This window comes from Ovis canadensis, chromosome 17 (assembly GCF_042477335.2).
Source record: "Ovis canadensis isolate MfBH-ARS-UI-01 breed Bighorn chromosome 17, ARS-UI_OviCan_v2, whole genome shotgun sequence".
Classification (NCBI taxonomy): domain Eukaryota; kingdom Metazoa; phylum Chordata; class Mammalia; order Artiodactyla; family Bovidae; genus Ovis; species Ovis canadensis.
The window spans coordinates 17,894,151-17,910,900 of NC_091261.1; the positions used below are offsets into that span (position 1 = coordinate 17,894,151).

Consider the following 16,750-nt stretch of genomic DNA (forward strand, 5'->3'; position numbering starts at 1 on the left):
GTTTTTGTATCCCTCAGGTGTGTTGGGGGCTGAAAGAATGAGGATTACTGCCTTTCAGTTCAGTTCAGTTCAGTTCAGTCACTCAGTCGTGTCCGACTCTTTGTGACCCCATGAACAGCAGCACGCCAGGCCTCCCTGTCCATCACCAACTCCTGGAGTCCACCCAAACCCATGTCCGTTGAGTCAGTGATGCCATCCAACCATCTTGTCTTCTGTCGTCCCCTTCTCCTCCTGCCCTCAATCTTTCCCAGCATCAGGGTCTTTTCCAATGAGTCAGCTCTTTGCATCAGGTGGCGGAGTTTCAGCTTCAACATCAGTCCTTCCAATGAACACCCAGGTCTGCCTTTAGTGATACCTTATAGAACTTTTCTAACGAAGACTCTTTTGTCCTCTTTGTAGCAACAGATAGCAGTCTTTACTTATCACTCCCCATTCTCCCTCTCACCCCCATTTTGTCTCATCAAGAACTGTGCTCCAAACTTCCTGGTATATCCACTGCCGGGAACACAAGTTTCAATCCTTGGTCAGAGAACTAAGATCCCACATGCTGTGTAGCGCAGCCAAAAAAAAAAAAAAAGAATAACGCTCTTCTCTTGAGATTGTTTCTGTCCCAGTATTGGGCGTTCTTGGTACATAAAAGGCACTCAATATGAGGAAGGAAATGGCAACCCACTCTAGTTTTCTTGCCTGGAAAATCTTATGGATAGAGGAGCCTGGTGGGCTATATAGCCCATGAGGTTGTAAGAGTTAGACAAGGCTTAGGAACCAAACCACCATATAACTTTCATATTAAAAGGCTATATAAATAGACAAAATAACTTTTAAAATAGTTACTGGTAGCTTGTCAGTGCTGAAAAGTAATATTTTGTCTTATTCTAGAGCTTCGTGACCTTTTAAATTATACCCACCCCCACAGGCAAATAAAAAGATGTGGCATTTTGGGATGCCACATTGTGTGGCTCTAGAAACTAATAATTTTGTGTGTTATACTAGGAAGAATATAGGTTAAAGTGTATGGTTCATTTCTGGTTCTGTTTTGCAGTCCAGTTTTTGTTTTACTTTGATTTCCACTTAAAGTTGGCTTAAGAAAATACCTTATTAGTGTATCTTTATAAATCAGTCATTTGGGGTACAAGACTGATTGATAAAACAGATGTGCAAAATAGAGGATGTTATTTTTAACAGCAACAGCAAAAAAAGTTCAGGTAAACTTCTTTGTTGTGTGAATAGTTTGTACAAGGCATTGTTCTTCCTGCTTGCACACTTCTAAAATACATGATATTCTAGCCTTATGGTTTAGTTGCTTGACAGACCAGTAATATACTAAAAACTATCATTACAAGGAAGCCTGAATTAAATGTGTAATTAGCAGCATGAACAAGCTGTAAGATTTGGGAAATCTTAGTGATCCAGATAACCACAATGGTGTGGTCGGTCACCCAGAGGCATACATCCTAGAGTGTGAAGTCAGGTGGGCCTTATGAAGCATTACTGTGAACAAAAAGCTAGTGGAGGTGATGGAATTCTAGATGAGCCATTTAAAATGCTAAAAGATGATGCTATCAAAGTGCTGCATTCAATATGTCAGCACATGGTGGTTCAGTGGGTAAAGTGTCTGCCTACAATGCGGGAGACCCAGGCTCGATCGCTGGGTTGGGAAGATTCCCTGGAGAAAGAAATGGCAACCCACTCCAGTACTCTTGCCTGGAAAATCCCATGGACTGAGAAGCCTGGTAGGCTACAGTCCATGGGATCGCAAAGAGTTGGACACAACTGAGCGACTTTCCTTTCCTTTGGATAACTCAGCAGTGGCCACAGGACTGGAAAAGGTCAGTTTTCATTCCAGTCTCAAAGGAGGGCAATGCCAAAGAATGCTCAAACTACCACGTTCGCATACCAAGGTTATACTCAAAATCCTTAAGCCAGGCTTCAGCAGTATATGAACCAAGAACTTCCAGATGTATAAGCTAGGTTTCTAAGAAGCAGCAGAACCAGAGATCAAATTGCCAACATTTGTTGGATTACGGAAATAGCAAGGGAGTGCCAGAAAAACATATGCTTCTTTGACTATCTTAAAGTCTTTGTGGGGATCACAGCAAACTGGAAAATTCTTAAAGAGATGAGAATACCAGACCACCTTACCTGTCTCCTGAGAAACCTGTGTATGCAGGTCAGGAAGCAGCAGCTAGAACTGCACGTGGAGCACCGGCTGGTCCAAAATTGAGAAGGGACTATGACAAGGCTGCATACTGTCACCTGCTTATTTAGCTTATATGCAGAGTACATCATATGAAATGCTGGGCTGGATGAATCACAAGCCGAAATCAAGATTGCCAGGAGAAATTTCAACAACCTCAGATATGCAGATGACACCACCCTAAAGGCAAAACTTTGGCCTCCTCATGTGAAGAGCTGACTCATTGGAAAAGACTCTGATGCTGGGAGGGATTGGGGGCAGGAGGAGAAGGGGACGCCAGAGGATGAGATGGCTGGATGGCATCACCGACTCGATGGACGTGAGTCTGAGTGAACTCCGGGAGTTGGTGATGGACAGGGAGGCCTGGCGTGCTGCAGTTCATGGGGTTGCAAAGAGTCAGACACGACTGAGTGACTGAACTGAACTGAATTGAATGGCAGAAAGCGAAGGGGAACTAAAGAGCCTCTTGATGAGGGTGAAAGAGGAGAGTGAAAAAGCTGACTTAAAACTCAACATTCGAAAAACTAAGATCTTGGCATTCGGTCCCATCACTTCATGGCAAATAGAAGGGAAAAAAGTGGAAACAATGACAGATTTTATTTTCTTGGGTTCCAAATCACTACAGATGGTGATTGCAGCCATGAAATTAAAAACCAGTCACTCCTTAGAAGGAAAACTATGACAGACCTAGACCAAAAAAAAAAAAAAGGCAGAGACATCACTTTGCCAACAAAAGTCCATATAGTCAAAGCTCTAGTTTTTCCAGTAGTCATGAGTGCTGAAGAATTGATGCTTTCAAACTGGTGTTGTTAGAGAAAACTCTTGAGAGTCCCCTGGACTGTATGAACATCAAGCCAGTCAATCGTGAAGGAAATCAACTCTGAATAGTCATTGGAAGGACTGATGCTGAAGCTCCAATACTTTGGCCACCTGATTTCAACAGCCGACTCATTGGAAAAGATCCTGATGCTGGGAAAGATTGAAGGCCAAAGGAGAAGGAGGCGGCAGAGGATGTGATGGTTAGAGAGCCTCACTGACTCAAGGTGTATGAATTTGAGCAAACTCTGACAGATAGTGAAGGACAGGGAAACCTGGCGTGCTGCAGTCCATGAGGCTGCAAAGGGCTGGACACGACTTAGCAACTGACCACCACCACCACCACCACCAAGGCAGGACCTAGAAGAGCAGGGTTTTCTAGAGAGTGGTATGATTTAGAAAACTGAAGATGCAGGAACTAATCTAGGAGAGACAGTGGCATAAGAGAAAATGTAAGGTAGAAATGGCCGGTTTTGTTTGAAAGAAAACCTGCTTGATTGTACAGAGAGTTGGATGAGGGACTAGCAGTAGGCCTTCATCTTTTTCTTTCTTTTAAAAAATTTATATTTTGAATTAAGTTTAGGCACAGACAAGTTCCAAAATTTCTCTTGTATGTTTCTTCCTAAGCACCCTCCCTCCCCTACCATCAGCCTGTTACATAAATTTAGTGAAATGATCAAGACCATGGAAATAATATTTGCTCAGCGTAATTAAGCTACAGACCTTGTGAAGGTCACCACATTCTCTGAGGACTCTCTTTCTGTTTAATGATCTTATGCAGTGACTAAATCACATGTATTTAGTCGACATCTTCTTGGTCCTCTTCTAAATGTAAGAATGAATCAGCCTTCACTTGTCTTTAATAGTCTTGATATTTGTGGAAAGTGGTCACGTATTTTGTTGAATGTCTCTGAATTTGTCTCATATTTTACATGATTCAAATGAAGCTATTTACTTTTTGTCAGGGATACCGTAGAAATCATATAGCATTCTTCTCTGTGCCTCATATGAAGGAGTAAGACTGTATCTTTTAAGAGCTGCCAGTTAATTGAAGATATTTGATCAGGGAATATTCCATAAAGGAGAGTTTGAGAAAGCGCAAGTCTGTGGGAAGAAATTAAATGACAAATAACAGAAGAGACGCTGTTATAATTCTCAGTCCCTGAAATTATAAGAAATTCCTGGATTCAAATAGAAGTGATGAGTATGAGAAACTTATAAAAGAAGTGATTAGGTCTAGTTACTGATTATATACAAGAGGTAAAATTTTTAAATGTTAGTAAGATTCTGAGCATTAAAAATAAAATCAAAAGGGGAGTCTGTCTCATCCTTGATTGAGGAATGCTAGAATAAAATTAATTTTTCCAGATTTTAGATTTGATAATTCCGAGTGTGCGAGATATACACATAGTATAGATGGACGGCCATCAGGCAAAGTGTAGATGAACACTTCATAGACCTTGACAGTCCTCTGGCTTTAGATTTGGAAACCCTTCATATAGAGCTAAGATTTGAAGTCATGACAGTTAAAAAAAAAATGTAGGGCAGGAAGTTTAGATCAAGAAAACTGGAGTGTGAAAAGAGAACTTGCAGTGATGAGTTCATTTGTGGATGAGAAATAAGAGTAGAGGTTGGCAGAACACAGAGAATAAAGGAGTAGGTCAGAGAACCGAGCTAGTGTAGAGCTGTGGGTGCCAGAGCAGAGAGAATGTGAAGCAACCTCGGTGTGATCAGCAGTGCCGATTGTTTTAGAGATCAAGATGATGACAGAATGGCAATGAGCTTTAGAAACAATGAGAAGAATCTAGAATTATCAGTTGATGATATTAGGTTTGACTCTGAAGATTTGAGATTACCTTACAGTCTTATTCTATAATTTTCTCCCTTGATAAAGCCCTTTCTATTGTATTGTTATCACCAACAACTCAAAGGTTAGTCAAGAAATATAACATTTGTGTCTAAGAATTATATAATTTTTTTAGGACTTAGAAAGGTCTTAAGGACTTAGAAAGAAAAATATTATTTAACCTATGTGGGATAATACAACTTTTATTTCATATTGAGACAGAATTCACACCACTGTGTTCCATGACTTGAAAAATCATTTCCCTGTAAAAGATCAGTAATGTGTAAATTTTATTTAAAATTTAAGACAAAAATAAAATTGTGTTTGAAAGGGGAGATTGGTGTTTTTAAAAGTCTTCTCACCATCTATGTACTTCTCATTTCAAAACAAGGCTAAGTACATGTAATATTAACGATATTGCTATTGTGTAGTATTGAGGCCAGTTGCATTTAATTTATAATAAAAATTTATGTGCAATAATGTCGTTATTCTCAGTTTCTCTCTAGCAGTTGGTGTTACTGACCATTCTCTCTTTGAAATTCTCATGTGTAGCTTCCACATCACCCTATCCTGCTCCCCAGCTCCCAGCAACCTCTCCCTTCTATTGTCATCGTCTTCATATCAAATCCTAAATGTGAGCATTCCCCGAGTTTCACCTCTGTGTCCTTTTATGTATGTGTCTCATGTATTTTCATCCTGGGAGCTTAACCAGTGGACTTCAAACTGTGCTCCAGAGTCCTAAGATTTCTCAGAGCTGCTGTGTAAGGATGGTTTTGCCCATCTTTAAAGTTAAGTAGCCCTGACTCTGTGTATTGGGGTTTTGTGTAAAACTTCAATTGGAAAAGGAAATCATTTCTGCTGCTTAAAAATACATACATAAACAGAGTGAGAGGGAAGGATCAGAAACCATTGACTTAAATTTCTCTTGTCTGAATGACACCCAAGTGAACACCTCTGATGTTTCAGCCCAGGGCCAGTCCTAGGCTCTCTTTTGTCCCCTGGATGTCTCAGCCTGGCTCGACAGCTATCACTATCACTTCAGATTTCCACACCTGACATAAAATGCACTGTCTTTCTCCTGCAAAGCTAGTTCTCCCTCACAGAAATTTATATTTCTATTCATTGCTTTACTACTCTAAAATACACAAGTTCAAAAGAGAGAATTAGTGTTGTCTTTTCTCTTCATTGCTCAAAGTCATCAGTCTCTAAGACTTGTTGATTTTGCCTTAGATCATGGTTCACATATTTATCCCTTTCTCACAAATAACACAGCTTCCATAAGGACTGAGGTATCCAGTTTTGGACTGCTCTCTGAATCTCCAAGGAGATCTCTCCGACTCTGGCCACTTAGCCCTATAGTATACTTTGAAATGCTGAGCCAGGTTTCAGTTTTTTTTTTTTTTTAATAATGTATTCGTTATTATCACCACTCTCATTGTAAACTCCCGAAGCATTTCTTCCTTTTCTGTTTTAGCTGTGTGTAATGGGGATCACGCTAAAGCTCCAAACCCAACAATATTTTATTTAGTGCCTTGTATTTGCTTGGCATTGTGCTAAACACTTTATAGGTATTACTTAATTTTCCATATAATTCTCCAAGTGAGGTATTATTCTCTCTATTTTATCAATGGGGAAACAGAGATTAACCATCCTATTCAAACACAGCAAATAAATGGGAAAAATCAGGATTAGCAGTCTTAACCAATTAGCTCCATAGGCCAAGTGTGTAAGCTGCCTGTTCCCCATTCCCCTTCTTTTAAATGAGGGGAAATGTATGTGGGCTGTTGGGCCAGGACCACTGAAGGCAGCAGTCAAGGGAAAGGGCACTGGCTTTGCTGTTTTTAGAAGTGCCTTAAAGTTTACGTTAAGCCAGTTGTGAATCCATGCATCTTAAAAGAACAGTGCTCCCACCTCCTTCTCTGTGACTACCTTCGGCCTGCCCACCAAAAGGTTGCCCTTTTGTGATATTTTTTGCCTCAAGATTGTCCTTGATGTTGGTCATGAATTGATTTCACTCCATCAAAAAATGTTTTAGATACTGCTCTGAAGTGGCCCTCGTCTGTACTCCTCACTTCCTGGTGACTTCTTTTCTGGTTTCTAAAGTCTGGGGCCAGCCTTATCCCCTGCCAAGCCATGCTCTCTAATTGTGTGTGAGCAAACGCTTAATGATGATGGTGATGTTGACATTAGAGCTACTTTATTAATTCACTCATTGAGTTGTAAACTCATGCGTTTTCTGTGTTCAGTCTTATCCCTAGACCATGGCATTGTCCCTAACGGATAAGGAAGAATAGCTTACTGGTTGAGAGTATGAGCTCCTGAATCAAGCTGCGTACGTGCAAAATTTGAGCCTGCTATTGAATTACTGTCTGACCTTGGACAAGATATTTAAATTCTTTGTGCATTATTTTTCTTTATCAGTAAATATAGTAAAGTACTCACATCGTACAGTTTAAAGATTAAATGAAACGAGATACTAAAATCACGTAGAAAAATACCTGTCAAATAGTAACTACTAAATAAATATTTGTTATTGATGTGTGTGTGTGTGCTCTGTTGTGTCTGACGCTTTGCAGCCCCACAGACTCGAGCCAGCCAGGCTCCTCCATCACCCATTGGATTCTCCAGGCAGAAATACTGGAGTGTGTTGCCATTTCTTGTTAGTAGCCCTCAAAGAATATTGGTTGACTGCATATTAAGAGTCTAATCTGTACCAGTAAGCACTTTGCTGCGTTTTTTTTTTGCATACATATATTTGCTCCTCAATATCAAAATCACTGCAGATGGTGATTGCAGCCATGAAATTAACAGACGCTTACTCCTTGGAAGGAAAGTTATGACCAACCTAGACACCATATTAAAAAGCAGAGACAGACCAACAAAGGTCTGTCTGGTTAAGGCTATGGTTTTTCCAGTGGTCATGTATGGATGGGAGAGTTGGACTGTAAAGAAGGCTGAGTGCTGAAGAATTGATGCTTTTGAGCTGTGGTTTTGGAGAGGACTCTTGAGAGTCCCTTGGACTGCAAGAAGATCCAGCCAGTCCATCCTAAGGGAGATCAGTCCTGGATGTTCATTGGAAGGACTGATGTTGAAGCTGAAGCTCCAGTACTTTGGCCACCTGATGTGAAGAGCTGACTCATTTGAAAAGACCCTGATGCCGGTAAATATTGAGGGCAGGAGGAGAAGGGAACGACAGAGGATGAGATGGTTGGATGGCATCACTGACTAAATGGACATGGGTTTGGGTAGACTCCGGGAGGCCTGACATGCTGTGGTTCACGGGGTTGCAAAGAGTCGGACACAAGTGAGCTGAACGGAACTGAACTGAATAACACTGTGAGGTTGATATTATTATTATTATTATTATTATCCATATCTTACAGGAAGAAAATTGAAACTGAGGTTGAATGACTTGCCCTGGGTCACATAGCTTGTAAACTGTGAGCAGTCAGTATTAGCACATGGTCTGTGTGACTTCAAAGCCCATGGTGCTTTTCCCATACCACTCAGCTTTCACAGAGGCCTTTTCAGTCCTTTCTGCCTAAGTCAGTCATAGTGCATTCCTTGAATTTACTGAGCTAACTGCATCAGACGGTTATTCAGTCATCCAAGTGCATGCTCTGCTTTCTATATTAGGAATACTTTCTTCAAGGGCAGAAACACTGATGCCTCATACGCTGTTTGCATCAGTGATGATTACGATTGAATACGTAAATGGCTGAACTGCTATCACTGCTTCTTAAAAGATGGTGGTAAAGGACTACTAAAGGCATCCTCATCAAATAGAAAAGGAAGTTAATACTGCATACTTTTATTTCCCTGTTTATGATTTATTAATTGCCTGCAGTTCTGCAGAGCATATAAAAATTGAAATACCTGTTTTCTTAGGAATTAAAAAATAGCATGACAAACATATCTTCCCTTAAAAAGAGATTTTCTTCCTCCTTTTAGCCGAGAAGTTGAAAATACTGCTGTGGGGGTGTTGAAGTCACCTTTATATGTCTCTGCTTGCTTCTCTCCCCTCACACATACTGAGGCATTTATTCATTCACCCAATTTTAAAGATCTAAGAGTGAAGAAAATAGATAAGGTCCTTGCTCTCGCGGATCTTGTTTTAGTGGGAGGAGACAGGCATAAACAAGTAAAGAAATAAAATCATTACAGACAGTGACCACGTCTGGCATTCCAGAGTTTTCTGTGATGAGGCTGGGAAGTGAGCACCTGGGCTGGGTGGGCAGGAGTGAGGGGCTGGCAACACGGCTTAGGCGCACGTCTTCCAAAAAGAGCGCACACACGGTCCCTGGGCTATTGCTTGGATGCAGCATATGGCTTTTACTTCGCTGTTCTTCCACCTAGGTTCAAAGAGACTGTCAACAATAATGCTCTTCCCATGGCAAAAGTAAGAGCGTCAGGCAATTTTCACAGGTGCTCTGTTTCTTTCTTCTACTTCCCAGGGTGAGATAGGGCCTAGAATCAAAGCAGCGCTTGGTTTTCTCTGTACCTGTAAAAGATTAGCCTTAAGTCAACAAGGATGATGCAAGCAGGGGGGAAAAAATGCAAGAAAATAGAGATGGAGTCAAAAAGGACAATTTCTGATTGTAAGAGCTGGTTTCTGTTTCCCATCATGGCGCAAGATGAGAAAGTTCTGCAGGGTTTAGGAGGCACAGCTGCCCTGGCCCTGCAGAGCGGCCTCAGCCTCACTGCCTGGCCAGGTGCTCAGCCCCACTGTGGAAGCACGGGCTTGATTTCCAGTGGGAAACAAGCCAGAAGTAAGGGCTGACACTTCCAGGGGACACTTGTGGTCCTTTTGCCTATAATTAGCACCTCTTAACCCTCAAACTTGCCCGTGCCTTTTTCAGGCTGTGGAAGCGCAAATTCGAAGTTTTGGGCAGACACCGTCTCAGCTGCTCATAGAGCCCCACCCTCCCAGAGGTTCTGCCATGCAAGCGGTAAGTGCAGCCTGCTCTCTCCTCGTTTCTTGCGTCTCTTTGAGACCCTGCTTGACATTCTTAACAGTCTTCCGTTGTACTTGAGCTTCTCCACCACACCTTGGCCTGTTCTTCTAATGTACTATTTGTGGACCTGGTAGCAGCCAGCAAATACTCCCTGTTCTCCTGGACTCTTAAGGAGGGCAGACATTGCTCCCGTGCTCCAGTATTTCATCAGCGCGTCATGTTCTGTGTTGCAGAATGAAAAGTTCCATCACTGTCTTATATCTCCATTCTGTGGTAGAGAGTGGGTACGTTTTCTGGTTTGATCCTACGAGTGCCTACATTAGTTTTCCTGTTGTGTTTATTCTTTACATCCCAATATTTTCACTTTGGGAATTTTGAAAGTAATCCTAATACATAGGCTATGTTACTGAGAGTCAGGAACCTTGGAGGAAAAAAATGATGGTGTGATATACCAAATACCCAAAGCTTAGTGCCTAGAATGGTGATTTTTCTCTCCTGTGATTCTGAGGGGTAGATAGGCATTTCTTCTGGTTCCCCTTGCCTCCCTTGTGCACTGCTGCGGCAGGCGCCGAGAGGCGAGACTCTCTTTCCATGTGGTCTTTCATCACGCAGGTTGGCCCAGGCCACTCCCACACGCAGTGTTCCGGGAGAACACTTTTGCATGACTCCTTGAAGCTTGCTTTTGAACTTGCACAGCATCATTTATGCTGCTTTCTGTTGGCCAGAGCAAGTCAGAGGCCCACCTAGAATCAGAAGCAGGGAAATAGACTAGAGCTGCAAAACCTGTGGCTATTCCTCCTTCATGTTTCCTGAAATTTCAGGGGGAAATTCTTTCATGAGAAAATGAATTCAGCATAGGAACACACACTGCATGGCATGATAAAAATATTTTAAGTGTAGGCTATAGGTGTTTTATTTTTTCTTGAATTGTCCATCAATAAAACTGGTTGCTCATTACTGTTCTAAAGTAAGAACGGGGACATAGAGTCTGTTCCCATAAATGCAATGAGTATTTAGAATAGGTTCTAATTCCATGTTGGGGCTTAGAATGTAGGATTTCGCTGGATGCTGGGAAGGAGAGGGGCAGCCAGCAGGGCCCTGGATACAGATGTGGTCCTCTCTGCCTCCGACTCTCTGTCTCTTCCCATCTTTCCTCCTTCTTTGTGTCTTTTCCCCTTTTCCCATCTTTGTCATCATCTTTCTTCTTCCAAGTCTTTTTTCCCCTTCTTTCTCTAATGATACGAATTGACCATTACTATAAACTACAAACATTTAAACATTTATTTGCGTCACCTTTTCCCCTTAGTGTTTTGAAGCAGGGGAAATCATATTTAAAAGAGCATAAAGGGTAGCTTTTAGTGAAAAGACGACACAGAAAGCGGACATTTGGCAAGAACAATGGAAGATAATGCCATAAAAATAGTAAGAATGATTTATGCTCGGGGACTGGAATTAGTTTTAGTAATAGCTTGTCAATGAGACGCAGGCTGCTGCAGTGCTGGCTAATGGAAGCACCTCCGCTGCTCCACTGACTCTCTACCTGGGTCACTGCACAGCCTTGGTCACTGGGGCCAAGAGGGAGTCCCCCTGCCAAGCCGCTCTCCGTGACCAAAGGATGACTGGCTCTCTCAGGCAGATCAGCCTTCCTGTCCCGGGGGTGGGAAGGCCAGGCCGGCTCACGCTCATTTGAGGACGGGAGGCCATCTTTCCCATTGTCTTTATCCTCTGCATCGAAAACCTGAACTCTTTTTCAGACCTGTGCAAATTGTGCTTTTCCCTCTTACACATATGTGGGTGGGAAACAAAAGCGTGTTAGAAAGAAAGCAGAGTTGTCAACAAGTGCACACGTAATCTGGGAAAACCGAACGAAATCTGGCTATAGTGGTTTCCCGCTTCTATGTCAGAAGGGCTGGCAGGGGCCTGCAGGGTTGATGAGGGTTTCTTTCTCTTCCCCCCGTGACTGGTTGTCCTGCTCATCAGCAGCTGTCACCATCCCTCTGGGTGAACCCAGTATGCCTGGCTGGCTTTTTCTTGCATCTATGCCCCTCATCCCATACTCACTGGCTACGGACGCAATGGCACTCTCCAGAGAGTTTCTTGCTCCTTGCCTCCGTTAGGCGCTCTCATCAGGCTGAAATGCACAGGAACTACCGGAGAGCCAGCATGTTCTCAGGATGCAGGAACGGCTCTGGATATGGTGTCTGCAGCTTTCTGTGGAAGAGGGCTCTTCCTTGCCCTGTGGCTAAGAGTTGGCCCACTAGAGGCACTGTGTGCACAAGACATTCTTCTATGTTAGAGATTTTTCCGTGTTTTTTTAAGGGCATAAACATTGGAATTATTCAATTTGAGCCTGATTGTATTTACAATATGAGCTGTTAAGCTCAGAAATATGTATCAGCTTCCTTTCAGTGAGACTTCATGATGTATGTTGTCATCTGACTTCCTCAGAGTTTATAAATTGACTTTGGTAAATATTATTTTTTTTAAAAACCCACACAATTGGAAAACACAGTTTGGTTTTCTGAAATGACATTCATTTCCTTTTCTCCAGACTTCATCAAAGCTAGCTTATAGGAAATTTTGTTTGTGGTTGGCTCATTGTTTCTCATTTTTACACAATTTCACAGAAATCCTTAAAACCATGTAAGGGGTTCTTAGCATAACAAAGATTACTTATTGATAGCACAGGTTTTGAAACTCGAAGACCTGAATGTGTATTGCTTTTACTACTATTCAGATGAGTCCCCCCATCAGTGATGACTGCAGCACACACACGCACACAAATGCAGCAGAAATTAAGGCCGCCTCGTGCTGTGTTGAGGGCAGGAGCCGTAATATACACCAGGTGTAGTAATTAGCAGGCCCACGAAGGCTGCCTGTTTGTCTGCTTTTGCTGCTGTTGCTGTATCCCCCTGTGCTTTCACACCATCAGATAGTTGGATTTAATTGAGGCCACATCAGATGAGGCATTACTGACACCTTTAATTGAATGAGCATCCAGGGAGGATTAACTCATAATATTGATTGGCTTTTAGCCACTTGCTCAGAGGGGTGTCTGGGTAGCTTATTAGTTGCCTTTATTTACACCTTTATGCAAAGAGTGCAAATAGGAATTCTTAGCGCAATATGTTTTTCTAAGTACTCTTAATAACTTTTTTAAAAGGACTGATAATAAAAATGCAAATGTATTTAATTTTTTATTAGCAGTTCTGAATGAATACATGTTAAATGTGTGTGCCTACACATTTACATATACCTGGTGTTTTGAAATATGGCAATAAGAGAGCAGCCAGAAGCACTTCATCAAGGTGTTTCAATTCTGAATGATACTCATCAGCTATTAGAAAATAGACATGGCTGTGGAGAATTGCCGAAAATGCACAGTGCAATTACTGTATGATAGCACAGTACCACAAAGTATAAATAAAGCCAGTAAATCAGTGTGGTGTTGTGTATGTCTCAGATTATGACATATGGTTTGTAGGAATGTTCTAAATCCTTAGTAGTCTTCCAGATTTATTATGTTGCTAGCTATTAGAACAGTGTTTTGTGTATCATTTCAGTTACATTTTGCTTTTCAAAGGAGAAATCGAAAGGCTTGAGCTTTCATTTCTTTACCGACCCGGAGGAGAGGCATCTAGGTCTTTCTGTTCACCCTTAGCTGCAGCACAAAGCAGTGGCATCCGCATTATAATAGGGCAGTGTTTATGACTTGGTACACTATATAAATATATTGTTTCTACAAGTACACTTAATTATGCATTGCTTTGAAACACCTTTATAATTAAGTTTGTGCATCACGTTCATAAATTATTTCTCTACTGTAATAATGTATGCTGTACAACTGTTGTTTATAAATAGATTTGTTAATGAATTATCTCTTTATTTAGTTGTCAAAATCCTCATACTGACTCAACACAACTTTTGATAGTCTTTGGCGATTACCTTGGCTGGCTTTTGTGCCTATGGCCTGGTCTCATTCTCATATTATTATCTCATGCATAGTAACTGTTGGAATGGTTTAACACAATCCTCAATACTTTGCCTATTTAGAATCTAAATCAAGTCACTCTTTTTAGTTCTTCTTGGGAATGGGGTGGGGAAGAGAGTTAATAAAAATTTATGGATTTTTAAAGTGACCATTCATTTATTTTACTTCAGTCACCTAGAAATTCAACTAATGACATGTGAAAACCAGACAAAATCCTAATTGCTGTTTCTCTGAGCCTTTCTGCTCACTGTGCTCTCACTGGCAACTTGGGTTAACATGGTCTTCCTCTTCTTTTCCTACACCCTCTTTCTTTCCTGTCTTTCCTTGTCTTTTCCTTCTCGTATATTTGGATCTTGTCTTGTCCACTCAACAGTATCTCCTCCTGCAGAGTCCATTGATGTTCACAGACCAAGCTCAGCAGGATGTTATCATGGTCCTAAAGTTCCCCTCCAACTCCCCTGTCACTCACGTGGCGGCCAACACCCAGCCTGGGCTGGCCGCTCCTGCTGTGATCACAGTCACTGCTAACCGCCTGGTCGCCATCAACAAGTGGCACAACCTTCCAGGTAAGTGAAGACGCACCCTCCTAAGGCACAGTAACTGCTGAGCACTGTATAAAGATAGTGTAAGTGTTAGTCAGTCAGTTGTGTCTGACTCTCTGTGACCCCATGGACTGTAGCTTACCAGACTCCTCTTGTCCATGAAATTCTCCACGCAGGAATACCGAAGTTGGTAGCCATTCCCTTCCCCAGGGCATCTTCCTGACCCAGGGATCAAACCCAGGTCTCCCACACTGCAGGCAGATTCTTTACCATCTGAGCCACCAGGGATCCAAAATACATTGTTATATCCTCCTAAATATATTATATCTCAACATTTAAGCTTTTTAGTTTTCAAACATATTAGTCTGAATCAAAATGTTGAATACTTGGAAAGGTTTAAAGAAGTCCCTCTGAAGCATGTATTAATAACAAAAGTTAAAACACAAACTGTTCTTTGGCATCTAGTGATTTGTCTTTACTCCTTGGAGATAAATATTATCATATACTAATATTCCATGTCATGTCCATAAATAGCCTGTATTGATTTATCAGATGCTCCTTTTTTTCCCACATATTCATTTGCTCCATATACACTTCTCATTGTCGGCCGTGTGCCTTTTTATGCAGGGCATGGAACTATTTGTTGTGGGTGATGGAAAAAAGGACATGTAAATTACACAGCCAAAATACTATAAACCCTTAAGTATATCCTGTTCTTTCATTAAGTGCTGAAGAATTAGGGTGACTAAGGGCAAGATACTGAAATAACCAACCATTAGACTCATACACCATCACAACTTGAAGAGACACGAGAGTTGGTCTTGTCCAGGCCCACATGCTACCCCTGAAGATGCGGAGCCCCGGGGAGGCTGGCTTGTTCAGTATCACATATGGGGCACTCAGTGGCAGCGCCAGGTTTGAACCCGAGTTTTCTGACTCACATTTTATGATCATTCCTCCATGATTTATTGCCTCTCATTAGAACAGGAATGTTGGGATCTGGATTTAGTACTGTTCCTTGTGGCCACTGGTTAGAAATTCTCTGTTTAAAGAAGGAAAATCTTTCACAGTCCTGAATTATAGGGTTTTTAATCCCCAAGCCATTGTTTTAGGTAGGAAATTTGAAAGGATAGCCTTTAATAGTCTGTTAACTTGTTATTAAATCTGTAAAGTGTACATAAAGCACCACCCATTATAATACCTGAAATGGTTGCACAGATATGAATTCTTGAACAAGGGTCTCATGCCACATTAAATGCTAGAATGTTTAGAATGGAACAGAACTGAATTGTTGTTCAAATGAAAACTAGATGTACTAACTAACTATGGTCAGTAAGGTAATTTGGTACCCTTTATGAAAAATCCATGGTTGGTGTCAGAATTTCTTAAATATAGCCATTTTCCTGGCCATTAGAAATGAATGATAATATTTGATTAGAGAATAGATTTCATAAATGGTAGAGAAAGCTAAAATTGAGATACATGTAATGTCTCTATTACTAGGTCCTTTTATTCCCTTTCTTCAAGTGAACTTACCTTGCAGCGGTAAATGTGTATGCAGATGACATATTTTGGGACTAAAGATTATAATTTGATTAATGAATTTGATTTTTTTGCTGTTGTTTCTCTAAATACCACTCATTAGAAGAAAAAGATGCTGGTAGTGTGTTCTGTCAGGCACACAGAGGATCATCTTCCTGCGCTGTGTGCATTTTACCTTAGAGCCTGGCATAAGCTCCAGTGTGTGTGGCACCAGGCCCCTCCCAACGATGCTCATCCTGGGTGGCTGCTGTGGCAGCTCTGGGAACTCGTTCAGTTTAAACAGAGCGACAGTACGTATGAGGAGAGACAAACCTTTTCAGCTGCTAGGAAGCCCCAAGCACTCTGCATTCCTGGCTTTCGTCTAGCCTAGCAGTGAGCAGGAGCTAAGCCTGCTCCACCAGAGAGCTGCTAGGCTGATCCTCAGGTGCCAGGCTCCCTCCCTCCCTGTGTGACTGAGCTCCTGACCCTCCCCTTTGAAGCAAGCCCGTGGCCCTGCCTGGAAGGCTGGCTGCCCTTACTGCCTGCTGGTCAGCCCTTCTTCTCCCTGCTCGCCACTGTCCTCTAGACCTGGAAAGTGATTCAGGGGCAGCCTCCTTCTGCTGGAGTGCCCCATATGGGACATCCGACTTCTCCGAGCCCAGGCTCGCTTCTCTGTAAGATAAGAGGAGAGAAGACGGCGTATGCTTTGCCAGCTCCTTGCCTTAAATCCTCCCCATTGAGCCTTCTTTGGGTCTGTGCCTTGCGTCACTGGTGGGTTTTGCCCCTGTCCTCTGGCTTTATAATATGATGCGGCCACTCCTCACCAGATAATGCAAAGAATGATAGCGTATGGAAAAACGCAGGCGATTCTCTTTCTACAAC

The 16,750-nt window shown here is 41.9% G+C and overlaps 1 protein-coding gene across 5 annotated transcripts in view; it reads left to right on the plus strand.

Annotated features, from left to right (window-relative positions):
* Positions 1–16,750, plus strand: part of LRBA (LPS responsive beige-like anchor protein) — a 748,427-nt gene that overhangs the window by 685,895 nt on the left and 45,782 nt on the right. For 3 of the 5 annotated variants that reach the window (XM_069556712.1, XM_069556715.1, XM_069556713.1), the window contains exons 49-50: positions 9,719–9,808; positions 14,179–14,371. In XM_069556712.1, coding sequence (XP_069412813.1) covers positions 9,719–9,808; positions 14,179–14,371 — 283 coding nt within the window. The remainder of the gene's footprint in view (positions 1–9,718; positions 9,809–14,178; positions 14,372–16,750) is intronic. The other 2 variants (XM_069556716.1, XM_069556717.1) reach the window with 1 other exon arrangement.